Source organism: Myotis daubentonii, chromosome 8 (assembly GCF_963259705.1).
Source record: "Myotis daubentonii chromosome 8, mMyoDau2.1, whole genome shotgun sequence".
NCBI lineage: Eukaryota > Metazoa > Chordata > Mammalia > Chiroptera > Vespertilionidae > Myotis > Myotis daubentonii.
Window position 1 is genome coordinate 16,910,363 of NC_081847.1, and position 25,181 is coordinate 16,935,543.

Consider the following 25,181-nt stretch of genomic DNA (forward strand, 5'->3'; position numbering starts at 1 on the left):
TTGGGAGTGCAAAAGGGAACAGAGCTACAAAAACTACAAAATTTAAAATAGTAGGTTAGTTTGAATATATTTATAAAAATACAGGACAATTCCTAGTTTTACTAAAGCTTCAAATAAATGAGAAACTGTTTTTTCCAATCTCTTCCATACACTAAAAAGAAAGAAAGCTCCCTAATTTCTGTTATCTAACCTGTGTTAACTTGATAATGAAATGAGACAAGGTACATATTTAAAAAGGAAAATTTGAGTCCATCTTACTTAAAATCATATAAGCAAAAATTCTAAATAAAGAATTTGCAAATGAGCCGAAACCGGTTTGGCTCAGTGGATAGAGCGTCGGCCTGCGGACTGAAAGGTCCCGGGTTCGATTCCGGTCAACGGCATGTACTTGGGTTTCGGGCACATCCCCAGTAGGAGATGTGCAAGAGGCAGCTGATCAATGTTTCTCTCTCATCGATGTTTCTAACTCTCTATCTCTCTCCCTTCCTCTCTGTAAAAAATCAATAAAATATATATATATATTTTTATTTTTTTTTAAAAAAGAGATAGAGCAAAAAAAAGAATTTGCAAATGAAATCCAAGAATATTGGAGAAGGCTCATATATCAGAGCTAAAAATGTTCATTCCAGGAACACAAATGCAAAAGGAAAAAAAATCCATCCTGAGAAAAACATCAGACAAATCCCAATTAAAGAACATTCTACAAAATATCTAATCAGAACTCCTCAAAACTGTCAATGTCATCAAAAACAAGGAAAATCTGAGAAAATGGCATAGCCAAGAGGAAGCTAAGGAGACATGATGATTAAATGTACTGTGATATCCTAGATGGAATCCTGGGACAGAATAAGGAAGGACATTAGGTAAAAATTAAAGCAGTCTGAATAAGTATGGACTTTGTAATAATGTTTTAATATTGGTTCATTAATTGTAACAGCATACCATACTTAGGTAAGATGTTGAGCAATAAGGAAACTTAACATGGAGTATATGGGAACTCTGTATACTATTTTAGTAATTTTTTGTAAATCTAAAACTGTTCTAAATAAAAATTAAGTACTTTTTAAGAATTACTTCAGGAAAAAGTTGTAAGAAATTGCTCATCTTATTTATTTTACTTTAGAAAATTTTCATCTTAATTATTTTACTCTCAATATATAAGCATTGATAATTTTCATGAAAGAGTAAAGGCTGTACTCAGACTGTATTTCCAGAGTTAACACATATTTTTCTCCATAGATAGCAGTGAATGCCTTGCAGACGACTGTAGCATAATCGCCGGAGGGAACCTCACTGGTTGGCACCCAGACTCTGCTGCTGTATTATGGCGAAGAGTCTTGGGAATCCTCGGAGATGTGAATAATATCCAGTCGCCCAAGATCCATGCCAAAGTTTTTGGCTACCTCTATGAACTCTGGTATAAACTAGCAAAGGTACTTTTGCTATATTACCTTTTTACTCTAACATGGAAAAACTGTCTTAGTTTCATTAAAACTGTGTTGCAATTCACCACTGAGTACATCCTGGAATAATAATTAGGTATTGACACAAAGTATATTTGAATATCAAAGAATAAATAGTAATACCTATAGTTTGGTCATTTTATAAATATGAAAGAGTCATTTCATTTAATGCGTAAATATTATATTACTATAGGATATTAAAGAGTAGGGTATTATTTAGTAGTATTAATTACTTTCTTTATGAAAGTGATACTGGTTTTATTGTATAAAATTTGAAAAATGGCCCAGCTAGTGTGGCTCAGTGGTTGAGTGTTGACCTGTGAACCAGGAGGTCATGGTTTGATTCTGTCAGGGCATATGCCTGGGTTGCGGGCTCCATTCCCACTGTGGGGCATGAAGGATGCAGCTGATTGATTTTTCTCTCTCATCATTGATGTTTCTATCTCTCTCTCCCTCTCCCTTCCTCTCTGAAATAAAATGTGTATTTGTTAAAATACACATTTAATAAATAAAAATGTGTATTTGTTAAAAATTTTCAAAAGATAGAAAATCAAAGTAGAAAATTGACATCACTCCCCACAGAGATAACCAATATTATGGTCTTTTAGGGGTAAAAAATTTTTATAAAAGTAAAATATTAGAGTACACACAATATTCATTGTTTTTTAAAATTTTTATTTATTGATTTTAGAGAGAGAGAAAAAAACATCAATTTGTTGTTCCACTTATTTATGCATTCATTGGTTGATGCTTGTATGTGCCCTGACTGGGGATTGAACCCACAACCTTGGCATATCAAAACAAGACACTAACCAGCAGAACTACTGGGGCCTTTTCATTCTGCTTTTTGTTTCTGTTTATTACATACATTTTTCCAATGTTATATATATATATTTATACACACACACACACACACACATATATATTTAAATATATTTTATTGATTTCTTACAGAGAGGAAGGGAGAGGGATAGAGAGTTAGAAATATCGATGAGAGAGAAACATTAATTAGCCGCCTCTTGCACACCCCCTACTGGGGATGTGCCCGCAACCAAGGTACATGCCCTTGACCGGAATCGAACCTGGGACCCTTCAGTCCACAGGCCGATGCTCTATCCACTGAGCCAAACTGGTTAGGGCTATATATATATTTTAAAACGTGATTCATGTTTATACAGTATAACTTGTTCAACCATTCTTATCATGTAGAGTTCAGGACCACTCCATTATATTCAAGGATAAACAATGCCCTAGTTTTTATTCAGTCTAAAACCACATATAGTAAGTTAGATATAAAATTCAAAATGACAATAGATCTCACAATAAAAGAAAAACTTGTAACTATTGTAGGTTTTTACTCAAATTGTATTGGAAGCAGCTAGTTGACCATGGAACCCAATATTGGGATATTGTTGGGGTAAACTGTATTGCCTTCCCTAATCTCCTCTTTGTGAATTAGATACGGGATAATCTGGCAATAAGCCTGGATAACCAAACTTCTCCATCTCCTCCGGTCTTGATCCCACCACTCAGAATGTTTGCATCATGGCTATTTAAGGCAAGTGGATATGTTTTTATTCCTTTATTGTAATTTCCTCTTCCTTTCTGAAATTAAGTTTTTAAAATGTAATTTCCCAAGACAGCATGTTTCGAAGACAGGCTGGGTCTTACTAAAGCTAGTGTATCCCACATCTCCACAATCAACTCTTATGGGAAACTGAAAAGTAAAGGAAATGTTGAAATGCCCGGCTGCATCTGGAGTTGATTAAACCTTCAAACATCATCTTCTTGGCAGGCGACGACATTGCCAAATGAATATAAGGAAGGCAAACTGCAAGCCTACAAACTGATCTGTGCCATGATGACCAGACGCCAGGACGTTCTGCCTAACTCAGACTTCCTGGTGCACTTTTACCTGGTGATGCACCTGGGATTAACCAGCGAGGATCAGGTATTCTGTGACCCCTTTACATTGGTAGCCCATTATTTGGAAAGTACATAGGATTCTTCACAGGTTAAATTTGAGTTTATGAAAATACATCAGAAATGTTAAAAGTTCTCATTAGTTTCGACTCTTACAAAAACATACTGGCCTTTCAAAAATGAAAATCAGATTATTATCACATTCCTTTTTCTTCTCCCCACTGACTTTGCATTGAACCAACCAAATTTGAATTTTATTCTATGGCTTCTACACTTCTATATGATCTAACCTTTGCCTATGTTGTCAACCTCAAAAATACTATTTCAACTGCTTTTTTTGTTGGGATTCTACATTAGATATTGTTTGAAGAAAATTATTCTGGTCATTTAAAAATGTTTGAAAACTATCATTTTAGAAGTTAGGATGTTTTTCTGGAAGACCTCACCCATAAATTATGGGTCCTGACGTTTCCTGATTAGGAATTATTTTAATTTCTATCACAAAGAAATGTGATTGGTGGTTAAGTTGAAAGGCCAAGGAGCCACCAGCAGTAGCCCCTCTGTGTAGGCCAGCTGTGGGCAAACTACGGCCCGCGGGCGGGATCCGGCCCGTTTGAAATGAATAAAACTAAAAAAAAAAAGACCGTACCCTTTTATGTAATGATGTTTACTTTGAATTTATATTAGTTCACACAAACACTCCATCCATGCTTTTGTTCCGGCCCTCCGGTCCAGTTTAAGAACCCATTGTGACCCTGGAGTCAAAAAGTTTGCCCACCCCTGGTGTAGACCCTGAGTGTGCAGGATGGGATGTGGCCAGCCTCTGGCCTTCCTACCTTGAGAAGTCCCCTGCCAGTGGGCAGAGTGTGTGGGGGGAGGAACACTCTGACTCCTGATTTTCTTTGTAAATATCAAGCAGTCAAGTGGTGTGATTGGTTTGTATTTCACAGAGATTATTCTGGACTCTGTTTGGAGGATGGATTTTGAAATGTGACAGTGGTAGGATAGAGTCGGAGATTGGGCCTGGAGACAGGGAGATTAATTAGGAAGTAGTTAAATGAATATAGATTTTTTCTTAAATGTTGAGAACTAAGATAGTAGCATTGAAGATGGAAAGAAGGAATAGAAAAGATTCAAGAAATTTTAAGGCATTTAATTTTATCTAGAACTTCTTTAGCAATTTGAGGCATGGGTAGTGTTCCAGAATTTACCCTTTGAGTTGTAGATACTTATTAATGAATGTGAATCATTCATGAACTGTAAGTAGCCATCCTTTCTGTATTCCTTCTATTCTTGAATGTGTGAAGCAGATACACAGACTTTTTGGTGCCCCTAGGATACATGTAAGAGGTCATTCTCCTGATTGACCAGCTTTTCTTTGTTGCTTCAGAATGCACTTGAACCTTCCCAACCAAATTCCTGAGTATATTCCCTGATATTATATATTCCCTGAAATTATTTCGAGCTTTAATCATTGAACTTTTACCTGGAGTAATTAAACCGTGCTGACCTACTGAGTTGTTTTTGCCATAGTTGCTCCAGTTTCAGCATTATGTATAGGACATTTAGATATCAGGCTGGACTTAAACCCATAGTCTCGTTTATTTCCCAAATAAAAGTAGAAATGGATGTGGAAGTGGAACTGTTTGTGCTCTGTGCTCAGATATTGTGCAGCCATCATTGCAGGTGGAAGCATCTTTTGCCGAATGATGCAACTCAGGGCATGTGGAAGATTAAGGGGTTTAAATAGAGAAGAGAATTAACTCTCACAGATAATAAGGAAATCCCTCAGTGACCGAAACAAGAGAGGAAGATGTAGTTAGCATGCTGTACTTGAAAGCAGTATTTGCTAAGATTTTGGAGAGAAAAATTTACTTGGAAATAATAATCAATTGTAGAATCTTCTCTTTTAATAAAAACAAATTTGAAGTCGGCAGTAAACAATATTTCTAGAATAAGTTTTCTAGAAAGTCATATAATTAGGTGTGACTTTGGAATCATCTTCCTATTTTAAAGTGTGTTAGAGTGAAAATGAAACAACAAAATGAGATGAAATAAGTATAACATTTGAGAACCCAAAATAGTATTTCAAAAAATTGGATTTTACAGTGTAGAAAAGGGAGTTTTCAAATTTTATACTTAAAATCATTTTCACATTTTAATGTATGTGATGTTTTTTGTTAATTTGATTTTTTGTAAATCATTTTAAAATAATGTAAATCTTAATGATGGCCAATCGCTAACAGTATTTCCAAGGTCCAGACTTCTAAGATGGAAACGGAGATATCATAAATCTCTTTTTTATAATCTGCCTATTGTTTGGGGCATTAAAAGCTTCAATTCTTATGTGTTTAGTAGAATTGACTGTTTTACTTTAACCTTTACAGTTAGTGGTATATGTTTTAGAAGCCTTGTCTGCCAAACAGAATTACTCTAAGTAAACTTTGTTCCTTTGCCAGAAGAAAATTGAGCAGAAGACCTTCTAATGAAAGAAACTTTTCTCATTTAAGAAAGAAATATCTCTGGTAATTAGTTTAACTTTTGGGCCACATGTCTAAATAGATCATGGTAGTTGTTCCAGAACTTATATGTACTTCTGGAAACACATTATATTAGTTATAAAAAGAAAAGATAGCTTTTACTGTAAATAGTGCAGTTAAACTCAGTTTTTTAAATTGGCATACTGTGCACCTGTGACCCGTCTGCGGGCTTATTGCCATCTTGTGGGAGTTCTTAAAGAGCCACACTTCCAGGTAGTCTGGCACTAAGGGCTTTCTTCCTGCAGATAGAACCTTATAATTTTTCTTTTTTGTAGTAAGATAAGTAGCAAATAATTTTATAAATTTTAACATTTGTTCATCTCACAAATAAAATCCAAGGTGAATTTGTTCCTTTCGCCTCTGGGTGGCACACTTGTCTGCGAGATTCAGCTGTGTGGCTCAGGAACCACCACTGGGCTCTAAAACTGCCTTAGACCCAGGGCCCTGTGAGCATGCTGGTGGGGCATGGTCGTTTTACAAATGTTTTCCTGAATCTGAGAGTATCAAAATTATGACATGGGGACTAATAAAGGGTTGAATTTGAAATAAGCTCTAAGATGTTGAAAGTCTTTTTTTCAGATATAAGGGTAACTTACATAAATTCATTGAGGACTTTATTTAAAAATTTATTTATTTATTTGTTTGTTTGTTTGTTTATTTATTTATTTATTGTTAATCCTCACCTGAGGATATGTTTCCATTGATTTTTAGGGAGAGTAGAAGAGAGAGGGAAAGACAGAGAGAAACATCGATGTGAGAAAAACACATGGAATTGGTTGCCTCCTGCACAAACCCCTACCCAGCCTTGGGCCCGGAGGACGCTGCAACCAAAGTATGTGCCCTTGACTGGAATCGAACCCGGGACTCTTTGATCCGCAGGCCAACACTCTATACACTGAGCCAAACCCGCTAGGGTGAGAACCTTTTTTAATTAAAAAAACAAAAACAAAAAACAACTTTGTGAAATAGATGTCGCACAGATTGTGTTCTGTGATATAATCATGTAAAGTCATGGTTTAATCTAATAACAACAATTTTTAACTGGTGTTCCACTGCACAAGAATTTTTAAAAACATGCAAACCTGACTATTTAGTCAGGGGCACTGACCTCTTTTTCCTTACTTAGCTTGTCAAATAAAAAAAGAATAAGAGCCAACACAACAATAGCCGTCTGGTGTGAATGAATCAAAATTATATCTACTTTTTTGTCAGATTGGTAAAAAATACGTATTTTTTGGTGTGCTGCATAATTTTAGTAATTAGTGTATGTGTGCCATGAGATGAAAAAGGTTGAAAATCGCTGATCTAATATGACAGCAAATTATTTATGTAAATATAGTCACCTCTATATTTAAAAAAAATAATAATTCTTATATGGAATGGCTAGAATTCAAAATGTTACATTCCAAACCAACTGTTTTTAATATTGGTTGGACTTGTTTTAGCTATTCTAATAACTTAATGATTTAATAGCTAAAATAATGACCTTATCAAATAGCATAGCCCACAGTGTAAGTTTATGGCTTATTAGTACGATTGAGAAAAATACTTTTAAATAACTTTATTTTTCCCTTGACACTGAATTTTTAAAAAATTGATTGTTCCTGGTTCAGAAAAACAATTAGGATCATAAAGACTCTCAAAATAATTAGAAATCATGAATGAAATTTTGGGTGACTTGTGGGACTGCCCACCCTGCTCATGAAGGGGTCTTGCAGGTGGCTTCCCTCTGCTCAGCTGCTGTGTTGGGGGTGGGGAGTGGGGGGCGGGGGGCAGAGGGCCTTTGTTTCCCCGGCACCCAAAGTGCCAGGCTCTGCTGGGAACTGCACGATGTTGTCCCATTGATTCTTCTCTGCAGTTCAGTTAGATAAATATCATGACCCATTGTTTAAGGTTCAAAAAATATTGAGAACTTTTGCCCAATGCCACTTATTTTTTTTTTAAAGACTGTTATAATTCACAGGCAGGCCTGGCTTGTTCCACGGGGAATATCTTTTTCATTGATTCACAGCTAGCAAGTGGGTCATACAAACAGTCCTTGGTCCTATTCCTCTGTCCCGTCTTGTCTTACCTGGGCCCTGGCCTTGTCTCACCCCATCTCAGGAACCTCCTTTGAAATGCCATCCCACACCCAACCTGCAAATACCTTTTCATAGTTCCTTCCTAGTTCATCGCCATCTTTCAGTTTCTCTTCTAAAGCTGTTCCTGGTTCTTCTTAGGTTTTCCTAATGCTGAAGCAGATTTTTCACCTCGGTCTTCTTAAAAATATGTGGACATGAAAGGAGCTATGATTTAAGTTTATTAAGAACAGTTCCTATTAATTTCATCATTATTTAAAACATATGGAAAGATCAATATGTGTGAAATGGAAAAGGACAGTTGAGGAAAGGAATTTTATTTTCATGTTTCTAGGAACATATATCAAAGACTGGAAAGTTTTCTTTGCTTAAAATAAGTAAGCTATTTTTTAACAATGACTTACAGATTTAATGTCTTAATGTAATTTGTCTGTTCTACATCAAAGTTAAATTCTCTTTTAAATGAAAAGCTTAGATTATACAGAATTAGTGTTGCAAATTTGCATGTAGAAATTTTAGGAAATGTATGTCTTTGTCATTTTTATCTATAATGTCCTATTATCCTATGTAATAAAAGGGTAATATACAAATTGACCCTAACCATGGAACAACCAGGAACTACTGGTCACTATGACACACACTGACCACCAGGGGGCAGACGCTCAACGCAGGAGCTGCTCCGTGGTGGCCAGTGCGCTTCCAAGGGGGAGCTCCACTCAGCCACAAGCCAGGCTGATGGCTGCAAGTGCAGCAGTGGTGGCGGGAGCCTCTCCTGCCCTCTTGGCAGCGCTAAGGATGTCTGACTGTGGTTTAGGCCTGATCCCCCGGCTGAGAGGGCACAGGCCGGGCTGAGGGACCCCCTCCACCCCTGAGTGCGTGAATTTTTGTGCACCGGGCCTCTAGTCGTATTTTATAATACACCAGAAAAGCATGAGGCTCTCTCAGCTGAGGTAATATATAATGTACTGCCCCTAGGTAGCAATCCAATTACCAATTGTTATCATCTATAATAATAAAAGCATAATATGCAAATTGATCAAATGACTGAACAGCAGAATGATCGTCTGGATGACCATGCTATGACACCCACTGGCACCAGGCCAGCCAAGGCTCGCCACCTTGTTCCTGACTGTGGAGGGTTCACGGTTGGTCCCCTGGCACCTGCAGAAATTCTATAAGCTATATTATGCTCTGATATAAAGTCCTATCCTCTTAATCTTCAGGACAGCCTGTCTAAGCAATTGGTGTGATGCAATTGGTTGGGGGCCTGATCATCACCCCATGGAAATCTGCAGAGGGAGGCCCAGGCCATCGGCCAGTGGGCCAGTCGATCAGTCGCGGGCTCTATGATTTCCGGCGGGCTGCAGCAGGTGGATGAGGCCTCCCTCTGCAGGGAGTGATTAATCACAGAGCCCTGGCCAGGTGGGCAGGTCCTACCTCTTTGGGGAGATCGATGGTGGAGCCCCATGATCGATCGCCACAAAGAGGAAGGCCCAGGCTACCCAACCGGCGGCGCTGCGGCGGGTAGCCTGGGCCTCCCTCTGAGGGGGCGATCCATCACAGAGCCCTCACTGGATGGGCAGGGCCTACCTGCTGTCCACTTAATCTCAGCAGGCCAAAAGGGCGCAGGCCAGGTTGAGGGGCCTTTCCTGCCCCAGTGCATGAATTAAATGCACCGGGCCTCTAGTGTCTGTCTCTCTCTCTCTCTCTCTCTCTCTATATATATATATATAGAGAGAGAGAGAGAGAGACACCAAATGACCAGTCGACAGGTCACTATGACATGCATTGACCATCAGGGGACAGATGCTCAAAGTACAGGATCGGGCTCTCTCCTGTCTGGATCGGGCCTGTGGGAATCGGGCTGAAACTGGCTATCTGGCCCCTCCATCGGTGCACGAATCATGCACCAGGCCTCTAGTAATCGTATAAAGGTACGAGACAGTATAACATAGTGTGAAATAGTATAACAGTTCAAAACATGGACTTCAAGACAGCCTATCTAAACTCCAGTCTTGGCTATACCATTATTTCAGTCATTTGACCTCGATGTGCTTTGCTTAGTACCTAACCTGTAAGATTAGGTAATTATAGTGTCTACCCAGAAGGTTGTTTGAAGACTTTGAGGAGGTAAAACCTGTAACACACTCAATTTGAGCCTTGACACAATAGCCCTCAGTAAGTGTGCATCCTTGTGATGATGCTGAAGAGGGTGAGGAGAAGAACAGCAACAGCTTGAGTAACAAATCATTTTATGTTCCTGATGACTTAAATGTTGACTTTTTTTTTTCTTCCCCCATGTAAGGTCTTACTTTTGAACACAATGAAGCATTGTGGAATTTCAGAACATGTGGAGAAATAACCTCTCCCCCACTGTGGGCCAAACATAGTAATGCTATGTTTATTTAACCCCTATGTGGTTCAGAAGCTTTTCCTTGTGTGTCCCTGGCCATTGGCTCCCTTTATACCTGTGCCTCACCCACCAAGTGTGCCTCGTGAATGGTGGGAGCCAGAACGCTGCACTCTTTGTACCCCCGCTCCTTGCAGCTGGGTTGACATCCACCCAGATTCCATCTGGCAGAGGAACTACGTGGCACTGGAAAGCAGACATGGGGAGTGGTGGGCGGCAGCTCTGGTGGGGGTTCTGCTCAGGCACCTGCATTGCTGGCAACAACTGGAGCTGCTGTGGTGTGCCTGTGTGTTTCTGCTCGCCACCTAGTTCCTGATTGCAGAGGGTTCACGGTTGGCTCCCTGGCACCTGTAGAAATCCTATAAGCTATATTTTGCTCTGATATAAATCCCTGTCCTCTTAATCTCAGCAGAGTGCGTTCTATTGTCTGTAAGTAAGAACCTGACTTAGGCGGCGACTACTCTGCCAGGTACTATGCTAGGCACCTGCAGAACCATGATCAACAGTGGTTCATCTTTCAGCTGTTAAATGTACTTACAGCATTTATTTTCTTTTTCCCTAAATTTGGGTTATTTTCTTTGTAGCCAAGAATATTTAACTTTTTTTAAGCAACATTTTGCTTTCATTGAACTTTATATTTTAATGAACTTTTTGCTATACCAGTGTTAAAACATAACTTTAAACATCATATAAAGATTAATATTCTATCATAAAAGTAAAAATAGTTCGCGATTTTCATAATGGATGTTACAACCTCCTCTCATGAGGTATATGATGGAATAATATAATAATAAACACTCATTTTTAAAAAGATCTCAAGGGGCCCCTCAGTGAGCATAAGACTCAGCAGTGAGCTATGAAAGCAAGGTGCAGGGGTGATACTTGTAAATTGGCCGTCCCTGACTCTCTTAATAACCCCAGACAGCCTGGATCATGCAGTGATACGTAATAATTGCATCACCTTTTCTCAGACAAAGAATTGTTCTTTGCTGAAAATTTACTTTTAACTAAAACTACATATGTTAGATACACATAAATTTATAAATATTTTTAAGGCTAAACATAAATGCGTATTCCATTTCAGAGAATGAAGAATTAAGATGGCAGAGTAGAGACCTTGTTTATCTCATATCCAAGGAAATAATTCTAAAAATCTCTAAAGTATTTATTCTGTACATCAAGTATGTTTTTAACCAATATTTGAATTCATGGGACTTTAATTAAATGCCAGCAGGACAGAGTGCATATTTATAAATTTAGAGGTCCAAATGATGTTTAGACGATGAAATATTAGCCTTGATGTGTATCAGTAGAGGAGCTTTAGAAAGCTAACATAAATGCCTCATTTAAAAACAATTCTAAAAAAAACTATAGGATTGTACAGTGAGTAAAAATAGGACTAATTCTGGGCCCTATTTCTAAGGGTTTTAAGAATGGGGAAATATATCTTCTAAGACTGCAGAATAGAAATTAGCTTCAAAATATATTCAACATTTGACTTTCGCAGATGACAAGCTGAAAGGCCTGGGTGCTAGATTCAGCTCTGTCACCCACTGGCTCTGCGGACTTGCCTGACTACCAGTGAGCTGAACCTGAGGACTTGTAGGGCCCCCTCCTATTGAGCACTCTTGGATCCTCTGATTTGTTTTAGGCATTTTAGCATTACGGTCACATTGTTCTTTATTAAATGTAGCAAAAGATTCAATAAGCTTTTCTTGTGTAATATTTTCCTCACCCAGGCTCTAAAGGTCTGTACAGTGGTATGATGCTCACAATGTGTATATCCATCAAGGTGTGCAGAGGGCCAAGTGAGTGATACACAAGTCATAGCAATTGCACTGTGTGGAATACCTCTCTGGTTTAGGTGGTTTGAAAGCAGCTCACAGAGAAGGTGGGGTTTGAGCAGGAATTTCAAGGATGAATAGGATTTAGATGGTAGGACAGAAGCAGGGTGGAATTTTACATATCGAAGGTACAAACCTTCTCAGATCATGTTCAGGGAACAGTGACCATAGTGATTTTGATTTAGTAGTGCCAGATGTGTGCATGGAAATAATATGCAGATGTGAATCCAGGCAGGCATTGTACAGAGCCTGCATTCAGAGTCTTTTTCATCCAGCGGATAGTGGGAAGCTGTGGAAGGTTTTTGAGCACAACATTCAACATGACAAAAAAGCATTTCATGAGGCTGAAACTACGGTCATGAGATGGGATCATCATCAGGAGAGAATGATGACAAGCACAGAAGGGGAATTACTGTAGTAGCCCAGGGGCAAGGTAATGAGGGCCTAACAAGGACTGACACATAGATGAGGCATGTGTGTATAAGTTTATTTATCCACTAGAGGCCCGATGCACAAAATTTATGCAAAAGCAGGCCTTCCTTCCCCTGGCTGCCGGCACCAGCTTCCCTCCGGCACCTGGGACCCGGGCTTTCCTCACAGAGGGAGGCCCCGCCTACCCGCCAGTCAGTGGCCTGTGCTTCCCTCTTTGGGGCAGTCGTGGAGCCCCCCAATTGATCGCCCTACTGGCTGGTGGCCTGGGCCTCCCTCTGTGGGGCAATCATGGGGCGATAGCCGGGTCCCCGACCAATCGCATGGCACCCACCTTGGCTGGTGCCAGTGGGTGTCACAGCGTGGTCCCGGATGGTCGTCTAGATGGTTGTTCTGCTGTTCGGCCGTTTGGTCGATTTGCATATTACGCTTTTATTATATAGGTTATGTATATGTGTATGTACATGTATGCATATGTGTTTTGTGTGTGTATGAAATACTTGGGGCAGGTATAATATAATGCTGAATGGTAAGTGCCCTGAGAAGGTAGAGCCTCCTGGCACTATTCCCAGTATCTCTCAAAGCACAAATTGAGTCAGGAAGACCAGAAGATGAATTGAGAAAAGGGAGGAGCTAGGTAGGATGTGACCCCTCTCTTCACCGTGGACATCGTAGCACAAGGGCAGGCTAAGTGGTGTGTGGAGGATATCCCAGGGATTGTCCCCACAAAGAATTCTTGCCTGTTAGGAAGTAGAAGTGTGTGGGAAAGATTCCCAGGTCTGTTTCTCTCCACTGAGAACATATTTTCTACCCTGTTGGAATTCAAAATTGATGTGCAATTACAGCTATTAGTTTAATTTTTACAGCTATTAAACTAGAACTTCTGAAGGCCTCTGTTATTTTATATTTTTCTTAGCCAGTTTTGTTATTGTTGGTTTTTGAAAGTAATTTGACACTTTTTTAAAAATATAATTTGTATTAGTTTGAATTTACTTTAATGAGATTTTATTGAATATAAAGCTTTGCTGGAGCAATAAACAAAACTTTCCATTTGACTTAGATTTGCTGGAAGAATAATATCTACAAGGATAGGTAGCATATATCAACCTTCTGGGATATATTAAGTTAATTGATAATTCTTATGTGCTTGCAGTATGAATTCAGAGTGATGAAATGTAGACTCTGTCCCATAGTGTTATGCCATCAGGTAATATACAGTGGTTTCTGTAAGGTTCCATGAGGACATATAAGCCATAGATTAGACAACGTTTTACCAAAAATAATTTATTATAACTTCGTTCAGCCATTAATGGCTATGACACTTTAGATACTGCCTCAAAATAATATATTGGCAAGTTGTTTTTTTTCTTTTACAACTCTAAAGCCAATTATTATTTTCACTGAGCTACAGATTGAGCCTATTACACCTAAGTAAGGAAAGTAGAAATATGTCGAAGGTAACAGATGGTTGAAGTTTCGGTTATGAGGTTAGCACATGGGCCGCGAACTTGTTTCCCAGCTTTAAAAGGGTAAGGTGATAGCCTGGGAGGCTGATCAGAGAGGAAGGAGACTGCCCAAGCGGCCAGAAATAGAGTTTGGTTTGATTTCCTCCCTTTTTGGAGTTAAAGGTATAAAGACTTTGTTTCAAGTAAATGCTGTCAGTGAAAAATATAAATTATGTATATGTAGCCATAAGTGTTTAGTAAGCACATGCTACATGAAATAAAGCATAAAATGCAATATAATAGCAACTCAATGTATGTGGAAAACTGGAAGATTTTTTCTTGCTAAACTGTTACCATATGGTACAGTGTGTAATCTGGCCTGCGATTTCCAGTAGAGAAAATGTTCTTTTGCCCTGAGGTTTCTCTCTGGAAGGAGACTTACTGTGGCCTCCAGAATCGTCCTTGGTAGACTCACTGGAGTGTACCTCGTCTTTTCCCAACACAGCAGGCATTCAGTAAATGTGCTGATTGCCAAAAAATTTAAAAATAAAAAAGGAAGACCTTAAAACCACATGGCCTCATGGGGAAGAATGGGTGACCAAAGTAGCTGAGCTCAACCGTTCTGGTTGAGACTGGCTCCAGGTACCAGCCTCAGTGCAGGCATTAACCTTCTGTGGTGGTGAGCTGGCCAGTGTTCATTATCCCAGAACAGCGATTCCCGGGACACAGGGCTTTTGCCACCTCCCCCACTCCAGGAACCAATGTCCTGAGACATTTTGGTTGTCACAAGTTGGGGAGTGAGGTAATTGGCATCTAGTGGGTAGAGGCCAGGGATGTTGTTCAAATTCCTGTGATACGTAGGTCTAAGCAAAGAACGTAGGATCCTGAGTGTCAATACTGCTCAGGTTGAGAGACCCTGTTCTAAAAGGGACACAGAGAGAAGAGGCAGGCAACAGACATTCAATGACAATCTCAGTAATAAAAGAAGTATAAAAGACCAGCTCTTTCAATTTAACCAAGGAAATTAAAGCATGCACAAATATAACCAGGGAGATTAAAGTAAGAGAGGCAAATGTTCAGGTTGAACTATAAGGCAATTGCCAATATTGAACTATTTTTCAAAAAAAGGAGGAGTGCAGTTTTGTACTGTTCAAACTTTAATAATTCTGCATGTATATTTAAAAAATCAATTTAAGAAGTAAAACATGGAGTGATCTGATTAGTTCAGTGTCAGTGTGAAAACATCTGAGATTGGTTTTGTCTGGAAGCTCAGTCTCAGTAAGTAGCATAGCCTGCACCCACAGAGCCCACGCGGCAAGCTGAGTGGAGGCAGGGAGGGGCTCAGGGTGGTTCTACTGCCCCCATGCATGCTGCATGAGTAGCTGAGAGAAGGAAGAATGGCTAGAGAACAGGTTGCATGATGAAGAGTTGGCACATGGGCACAGGTCATTGCTTTCTTCTCATGTTTGGAGCCACGTCGGTGTGTGTGGGAGGGGGTAGACACTGACCAGGCTGTCTTACTTCCGGAGCGGGGACTATGTAAGACTCCAGCTCCCCACCAGAGACACTGTCTAACCCGTGTCCTACTCAGGCATTGAGGGTGATGGATGTGAGCCTCTCAAACTCTAAAATATCTGTCCAAGGCTATTTGGCCTGGCTGTCCCACAGGTAGCCTGCGCAAGAGGGTCACCTTTGGAGCTCTGGCCTTGAGTCAGTGACCACATAGCCTTTTCTGGCTTCAGCTTCTTTGTTTCATGAAATAAGGTCATTGTAGCTCTCTGTGGAGCCTTGGAAAGGTGAGGACAGTTAGGCCTTCAGTAGGCGCCGGTGTGGTCACTGCAGAAGGGATTTGTTGTTTGAAATATCACTTGTAAGGCCATCTTTTGCCATTCTTTGAAGGTTTTAATGAAATTCACCTTTTTCTTTAGGCAGAGAAGAGCTGAGAGACCATAGATGGCTTCTGGTAGCATTTCAAGTATTAAGTAGCACTGGGGGAGCGTGGTGCTTTACCTCCCATTTGGAAAGGAGTGATTTTGAATATAAGAGATTTGAAGTCATGACTATGGTTTGTAATCCTTAAAGGACAAGTTTGGATACAAGGAAATAATGGCAGGCCAAGCATTTTAAATTGCAAGTTTCGTTTCTGTAAGGAAGTGCTCTCCTTGTGGGAAATGATCTTTGTTGTCTGTTGGTTCTTTTCAATAGATAACAGTAAGTGGTAGTGTTCTAACTGCAGATTACTCAGTTACTAGTATTAGTGCTATTTACTGGAACACATTTTGGAGAGAACATTGTTTTCTATAGAAACAATAAACAACCGTTTTTCTTTTGTTCTTCACCAAAAATATTCTTTGGTAGGTATTTGTGGGCTAGAGAAATTTTAGCAAAATAGAACCTTTTAGTAATAAGACATTAAAATAAAACACCATTTTTTTCTGTGCGGGAGTCTTACGTTGAATGTGTTCATATGATCCCTTTATCAAGAACCCGTGCCTGTGTCACCTATTTGCTCCTCGCCCTGGGTCCCCATGGAGCCCTATGCTCGTCCCCTGGTCTCACTCTGTACAGCGGTCCCCACCCGAGAGGTCATTGCTGGAAGGCAACGGCCATGCTTTATTCTGCCTCAGACCCCTCCCAGCAGCTGACATGGTACCTTCAACCCAGTCAGCACTTGAGAACTTTGTCATCTTATTGTTAAATGTTGTTGTTTTTTTGGTATGAAATTTTCAGAATGACTTGATTTCCATTTCACACTCTTTTTTAAGGAGTAGATTTTAAATCAAATTTATTTTAAATTTTACTTTTCAGTTGATCTTTACAGAATTTTAGTAAGATCGTGATTAAAAATGCTGCCATAATATAATAAATGTAATGATGTTTGATGTATAATAAAAGCAATGATGTATGAGGCTCTAGAATTTACAAAATGTTTCAGATCGTTCTCCTTTGCCATGTAGGAGCACTATGAGGTCAGATGCATTTCTGTTCCCATTTTACAGATGTGAAATTGCTTGCTTAGGGGACACAGTATCTGCAAATTAGTGGGTATCTTTTAGGAGTTTTATCTCCAAATCCTTTCTCGTCCTATTGCCTCAGGCCTTCCACATCTGTCTGAAAGCAACTTTGTTTAAAGAAAAAAGAATACTTTTTAAGTCCCCCAAATGAATTGTATTGTGTAAGTTAAAAACCAGAATGTTGAATAGGGATTCCTGGAATTTAAAGCAGTGAGCCTTGTGTCAGCCTTTGAAAGGTCGATGAATGAGTGTGGACATCTGATTGCTTGCCTTTCCCCCTTTCCTTCCTCCTGGGTGGGGCTGGTGTGCAGCGGGCTCTCCGTCAGGGGATGTGCAGACCAGGGATGTCTCCCCTGTTTCAGTGCTGCCACTGTCAGTGGCTCTGTCCTACATCAGATTGGCGGGGATGGCTCCCTTTGGGATTTTTTTCTCAAATTTCAGTTATTCTTAGGAGCTCTTTGTCCAAATACAACTTAAATTACAAAAATAAAAGTAGTTATAATTCTGTTGCCCCAGCAGACATTACAAGCCATACCTGTTGCAACTGCTCTATGTAACTCATCTAGATCTCCATGCCACATCTTAGGCTCAGGCTTTCTTTTCACCAAAGAAACAGCAGGCATTTCCCTTTTACACTCCCATCTTCTCCCCGCGATCAGGAAAACACAAGGATGTCCATTCTCACTGCTTCTGTTCAACAAATGGGGACTGGATATTCCAGCCAGGGCAATTAGGTAAGAAAATTACATAAAATGCATTCACACTGGAAATAAAAAAGAAAAACTATCAATATTCAAATATGGCATGATTTTGAATATAGAAAACCCTAAGGAATACACATACATACACAAATAGAATGAATAAATGAATTCAGCAAGATTGCAGGATAAAAGATCTATATACAAAAATCAACCAAATTTCTGTACACTACAGTGAACAACTTTAAAATTAGAAAAAGTCCCATTTACCGTAGCTTCAAAAAGAAAAGTATTTTGGGAATATAGCTAAAGAAGTGTAAGACATATATACTGAATACTAAAAAATGTTTCTATAAAAAATTAAAGAGGACTCAATAAATGGAAATATAGCTCATATTCTTGTATTGGGATACTTTACATTATTAAGATGGCAATAATTGCTAAATTAACCTACAAAATCAACACAATCACTATCAAAATCCCATGGCCTTTCTTGCAGAAATGAAAAAGCTGATCCTAAAATTCATGTGCAACTTCAAGAGACCTTGAAAGACCAAAACAATCTTGAAAAAGAATAAAGTAGAGGACTCAAAGTTTCCTACTTGAAACTTTACTTCAGTTTTAGTAATCAAAACAGTACATTACTGGTGAAAGGTTAGACATATAGAGATCAGTGGAGTCCAGAAATAAACCCATGCATCTATATTCAACTGATTTTCAACAAGGTTACCAAGACACTCAGTGAGGAAAGAATAGTCTCTTTAGCAAGTGGTGCCATAAGTGGGTATCCAACTGCAAAAGAATGAAGTTGGATTCCTACCTCACACCATATACAAAAGTTAACTCAAAATGGACCAAAAACCTAACAACAAAAACTGTATAACTTATTTTAAAAAAAGAAGTAAATTGTTGTGATCTTGAGTTTTGCAATGGATTCTTAGATATGACACCGAAAGCATAAGCAACAAAGGAAAAAAATGGATAAATTATACTTCATCAAAATTAAAATCTTTTGTACATCAGAGGACACTATCTAGCAAGTGAAAAGACAACCCACAAAATAGAGAAGACTTTTGCAAGTCATATCTGATAAGGGTCTAGGATCAAGAATATATAAAAAAGTCTTACAACTCAACAAAAACACAGACAGCTCAATTTTAAAATGGGCTAAGGACTTTGACTTCAGAGGACTCAGACATTATCTCCAAAGAAGATATAATATAGACCAATAAGAACATGAAACGATTTTACATAATAACTTACCAGGAAAATGCAAATCAAAGCCACAGTGAGATACCACTTTTCACTCACTAGGATGGCTATTATATTTTCTTTTAAAAATGATGGAAAATAACGAATGATGAGGAAGTGGAGAAATTGGAACCTCTCAGACATTGCTGGTAAGAATATTAAATGGTGCAGCTGCTGTAGAAAGTTTGGCAGTTCCTTACCATATTAACCAGAAATTTTACTCCTAGGTATATATTCAAAAGAATTGACAGCAGGTATTCAAACAAAAACCTGTACAAAGATTTTCCTAATAGCACTATTCACAGTCACCAAACAGTGGAAACAACCTAAATGTCCACCAATTGATAAAAGGGTCCATAAAATGTGGTCTCTCTATGCCAGTGGTTATCAATCTGTGGGTCACGACCCCTTTGGGGGTCGAATGACCCTTTCACAGGGGTCGCCTAAGACCATCGGAAAACACATATATAATTACATATTGTTTTGTGATTAATCACTATGCTTTAATTTGTTCAGTTTGTAACAATGAAATTGGGGGAACTGTATTAAAGGGTTGCGGCATTAGAAAGGTTGGGAACCACTGGTCTATGTAAGGGAATCTTATCTATATATATAAAGAGCCAGGGGCCATCACAACCGAACGGATGACCAAACAGACTGAGTGGGGCGTTAAGGCTGGCAGGGGGATTAGTGAGGGACGACCAAATGACTGAGCAGCAGGCTGCATGGGGTGAGCAGGCCGGCAGAGGGATAGTGACGGGTGACCAAACGACTGAACAGCAGGCTGCATAGGGCGACCAGGCCAGCAGGGGGGTTAATGAGGGATGACCAAACGACTGAATGCAGGCTATGTAAGGCAACTAGGCTGGCAGGGGCGGCAGTAAGGGGTGACCAGGCCGGCAGGGGGGTTAGTGAGGGATGACCAAATGACTGAACAGCAGGCTGTATGGGGCAATCAGGCCGTCAGGGGCGGCAGTGAGGGGTGACCAGGCCATCAGAGGGGGGCAGTAAGGGGCGACCAGGCTGGCAAGGGGTGCAGTTGGCGGCAACCAGGCCGGCAGAGGGGGGCAATGAGGGGCGACCAGGCCGGTGGGGGGGGGGTCAGTTGGAGGCAACCAGGCCAGCAGAGGGGGGTAGTGAGGGGCGACCAGGCTGGCGCGCGGGGGGAGGTAGTTGGGGGCAACCTGGCTGGCGGGGGAGGGGGGGCAGTTGGGGGCGACCTGGCTGGCAGGCAGAGGCAGTGAGGGGTGATCAGGCTGGCAGGGGGGCCAGTAGGGGCAATCAGGCAGGCAGACAGGCAAGCAGTTGGGAGCCAGCAGTCCTGGATTGTGAGAGGGATGTCAAACTGGGATCAGGCCTAAACCGACAGTCAGACATTCCCCGAGGGTCCCAGATTGGAGAGGGTGCAGGCTGGGCTGAGGGGACCCCCCCCCCTCCCATGCACGAATTTCGTGCACCGGGTCTCTAGTTTGGTCATAAAAAGGAATAAAGTATCGCCATACGCTGCACCATCTTGAAAACATCCAAGCAAAATAAGAGATAAAAAAAAATACAACAAAAACAGCTGACTACATATGACCCATATTCTGAAATGTCCTTGGTAGTAATATCAATAGAGACAAAGTAGATTAGGTTGCCTGGTGGAGGGGGAATGGAGAATGCCTGCTAATGGGTAGAGGATTTCAATTTGAGGTAATGAAATATTCTCAAATTAAATAGTGATAATACATGAATTTTATTATATGAAAATTATATCTCAATGAAGCTCTTACAAACTAGAAAAAGAGCAGTTAAGATAACCGGGTATAAAATAAAATACGTACAGTTATTGTAAAATCCATTAATCAATCTTCTGTTTTTCCTGGAAAAGTGTTCATCACTATAAAGACTAGCAGACAGCAGAGTCTTTCTTCGCAGATGTGGGATTAAGTGTAGAGCAATCATAAGTACTCAAGGCTCTCCTCTAGGGCTTGAGGGTCACAGAGACTTTCTTTTCCATCTGCCTGGTTGTCCCCTCTCTCCTGAAAAGTCCTGATGCTGTACAAATGGTCAGAGCAGCTTCTGTGGCCATCAGAAGTCTGTTTATGCATGTCACTCCCTCTCTACTTTGCATGCTACTGTCAAGGTCTTCTCCATAGCATTTTTTGTGGTGAGAAGCACGAGGCAATTTTGTTTCTACAGCCACAGAACTAATTACTCTATCTTGTCATATTTTTCATGGACTTGATAACATAGTTATACCAAGAAAAGTCACATTTGTGTGACATTTATAAAAATATCTGCTTTTTCTCCAAAAAATTACACAAAGATAATGTCAAGGACATAGTACATATTTCTTGGCTTGGCTCTTGAGAGTAATTTTTAGCTTTGTCCTGCTGCATTTTTATTTCCATGGACTTTTCTATAAGTGCAATGTGTGGGGCATGATCTGCTTTTTTAAAAAGGCCATATTATAAAGGCTTTATTTTTATCAATGAAAAATGCTACCTGAACCAAAGTACAGCATGAAGAGGCCAGGTAGCCTCCTGTGGTATGTAGAGGATGCCTGTGATGGAGCAGACTCACCAGCAGAAGCAGGAGCACCAGGCTGTGGGACTTTGAGGGCTCTTCAGATCGGTTCTTCTGGTAACTAAAACCTTTTGGCCACTCAGCATTTCTGAGCTTTGCCAATGGATGATAACTGAGATAGTAAAACCTCGATAGGATGAACTAATTCAGGTGAGGGAATATCTATTAAAGCCCAAAGTCTGTCACATAAAAAGTAGGTTTTCCAAATGCTTATGTTAAAAAATTGACAAATTAGTTTGTTTACCTGTTTTTACTTATGTAGACACTAGAGGCCTGGTGCACAAAATTTGTGCATGGGGGAGGGGTGTCCCTCAACCTGGCCTGCACCCTCTTGCAATCTGGGACCCCTTGGATAGGGTCCCTAGGCCTGGCTGGCGATCAGGGCCTATTGGGGCTTTCCTTCCCCCGGCTGCCGGCAGCTGGCCCCACCCCCACTGCTGGCACTGCTTGCCATCTATGCAGTACTGCCCCCCACCTCCCACCACCAGTCACCTCCCTTTGCAGGCAACAGGCATGGGGTGCGATCGATTGGCTGGCCTGGGCCTCCCTCTGCAGGGCAATTGCTGGCCGGCCCTGCACACCCACCACAGTGTCGCTGGTTGGTGGCCTGGGCCTCCCTCTGTGGGACGATCAATCATGGGGCTCCACGATCAATCGCTCAGCAGAGGGAGGCCCCACCCACCCGGCCGGGGCTCTGCAATCTATCACCACGCAGAGGGTGTCCTGGCCCTCCCTCTTTGGGGCGATTGATTACAGAGCTGCCCCCGCATCGATTGCCTCGCAGAGGGTGTCCTGGGCCTCCCTCTGCAGGGTGATCGTGGGGCGATGGTGGGGCTCCCTGACCAATTGCATCACACCCGCCTTGGCTGACCTGGTGCCAGTGCGTGTATAGCGTGGTCATCTGGAAGGTCGTCTAGACCAGCGGTTTTCAACCTGTGGGTCGTGAACAATGAAAATACATCCTGCATATCAGATGTTTACATTTCGATTTATAACAGTAGCAAAATTACAGTTATGAAGTAGCAATGAAAATAATTTTATGGTTGGGGGTCACCACAACATGAGGAACTGTATTAAAGGGTCACGGCATTAGGAAGGTTGAGAACCACTGGTCTAGACGGTTGTTCTGCTGTTCAGCCATTCAAGTTGCATATTACGCTTTTATTATTATGAACTAGTGGCTCAGTGCACAAATTCGTGCACATTGAAAGGGAATGAATTAGAAGAAATATTTTAATGTCACTATTCTCCCTTTCTCTATAATAGAAGTGTCAGAGATTAAAGAAAATTAGTAAAGTGTATATGAAAATAATATATAAATTTATTAATAAACAATCACAACATGATATAAAAACAATAAAAACATGATATAAAAACAACATTGATATAAACAATGACTGATAAATTGATTAAAGTTGTTCTAATATCTCCCTGAAAACCACATTAAGAGTAAAAACACGTTCAGAGTGCTTGACTAATTTCCCTTGTGATGAAGTATTTACAACTTTAACATCACGACACGTTCTTTGAACTTGAGAGAAAGCAACATGTAACTGACCATGTCCAAAAACGGGTTCAGGTAGGAATATTTCTATTCTGTCTAGAGTTTGTCCTTGTGATTTATTAATAGTCATCGCAAATGCTGGCATCACAGGAAACTGTCTTCGAATTAATTTAAATGGGAGGGCATTATCAGACGGGGTCAAATCAATTCTTGGAATCAGGACAACCTCTCCTCCCGCAGATCCTGTTAATACTTCAGCTTTGATTATGTTAGGTCTCAATCTTTTGATAATAAATCTAGTACCATTACAAAGACCCCAGTTCCTATTAAGATTTCTCAGTAGCATGATGATTGCACCTACTTTCAATTTTAATTTATGACACGGCATTCCCGAAGGAGTAATACTATTAAGAAATTCAATGGGAAAATTTTCCTTTTTGGCATCATCAGTTGAATCGATGGAATCATCACTCAAATAGGTGTGAAAATCTCCATCGAGTATATCCAAAATTTTTTCATTTAATTTATTAACGTGCTCATTTTTTTGGACAAAGAATTGCATGTTTATATATATTTTTAATATTATCTATAGATATACTCTTTCCAAAGGTAGCTTTAATAATAGATCTGTTACAAATCATTTCACAGGGAATTTCAATAATATCCATTCCTAAATGAAAACTGCTATCAAGTTTGCCATCTCCGAGTTTTACTAATCATTCGCTATAAGCAGAATCCTCTGATCTCATATTTAAGAGACAACTTTCTGAAACATCCCCAAACACTACAGTACTTTAAACTCATTTGTACTATGGCCAGTCGCATAGCATGTGGCACAACACTGAGACATTGTCGAAAATCCCTTCTGAGGAGAACTTTCCCACCAAATGCAACATTCAAATTCATAATTTCTCTTAGCAATCTATCTATGGCGTTTATAGCATGACTGGATGCCATGGTGCAGTCATCAATAATAAGTTAGGCCTTTTTAATGGTTTAAGCAACTTCACTCTTTATATCAAGTCTAGAAATTGAAGTTTCATTTAATGGAATTGATAATTTATATTGAGAATGAAAGGTTCTTCCACCAAGAAGTAAATTTGCAGCAATTCCTGTAGACGCTGTGCGTAAAACAGTACCACCACGACCTCTAATATAATGTATTAAAACTTTATAAATACATATTTTTCCACTACTGCCTGGACTATCCAAGAAAAAGCATTTGGTGTGTACAGTTTGATCTTCGATGGCGGAAGTTATAGTGTGAAAGGGTGCCAACTGTTCATCGTTCAAAGAATTTATCAAAACCTCTGCCTGTTGTCGCTCATACGATTCATCACATGTAGTTGTATTCATTAATAAAGGGTAGTCTTGAAGTTTGAAATGCGAACATTTCATTCCATGCAATGTGAATTTCGTTAAGGGCATGCATTTCAGTTCATACAGGCACCTTCTCTTCAGTGTAATTTCCAATAAAAATCTTCAATAAAATGAGATTTATTCTCATCCCATAATTTTTCTGCATCAGAAGGACATCCAAACATGCATATATATGCAAAAAGTTGACATAGTTATTTGGGCATATTAAGGATGATTGCATCATCAATCATATCTTTCCAGATAGTGTCAATGATTAATAATCCTCTATGTTTAGCAGCTTCACAAAATGTATCATAAACGACACCTCCTACAGTTCACAGATCAGCAAAACTTACGGCACCTTTTACATGCAGAAGCAATAGTCTAAGGTAATATCGTTCTGGTTCTCTAACGCTCACAGTGAACTTCCTAACACTTTATTCCCGTCCTTTTGGCGTTTCTCCACGAAGAATTATTAAACACAGAATGTTGTGGAATCTCCCGATAATAATAATTATGCGTGTTGGAATCTTCTCTGTTCAATAAAAACCAAGCCATCAAAGTCAAGTTATGCCTTTTAGCCCTATCTATAACTTCAGCAAAATCATCGGTATGAAAATACAAATTCTGATCATTTGACAACTGAATAGCTAAT

General features: G+C 39.9%; 1 protein-coding gene across 5 annotated transcripts in view; it reads left to right on the top strand.

Annotated features, from left to right (window-relative positions):
• RALGAPA2 (Ral GTPase activating protein catalytic subunit alpha 2) overlaps window positions 1–25,181 on the top strand; it is a 295,521-nt gene that overhangs the window by 134,172 nt on the left and 136,168 nt on the right. For all 5 annotated transcript variants that reach the window (XM_059705412.1, XM_059705417.1, XM_059705413.1 and 2 more), the window contains 3 exons: window positions 1,240–1,433; window positions 2,923–3,021; window positions 3,259–3,414. In XM_059705412.1, the coding sequence (XP_059561395.1) occupies window positions 1,240–1,433; window positions 2,923–3,021; window positions 3,259–3,414 (449 nt within the window). The remainder of the gene's footprint in view (window positions 1–1,239; window positions 1,434–2,922; window positions 3,022–3,258; window positions 3,415–25,181) is intronic.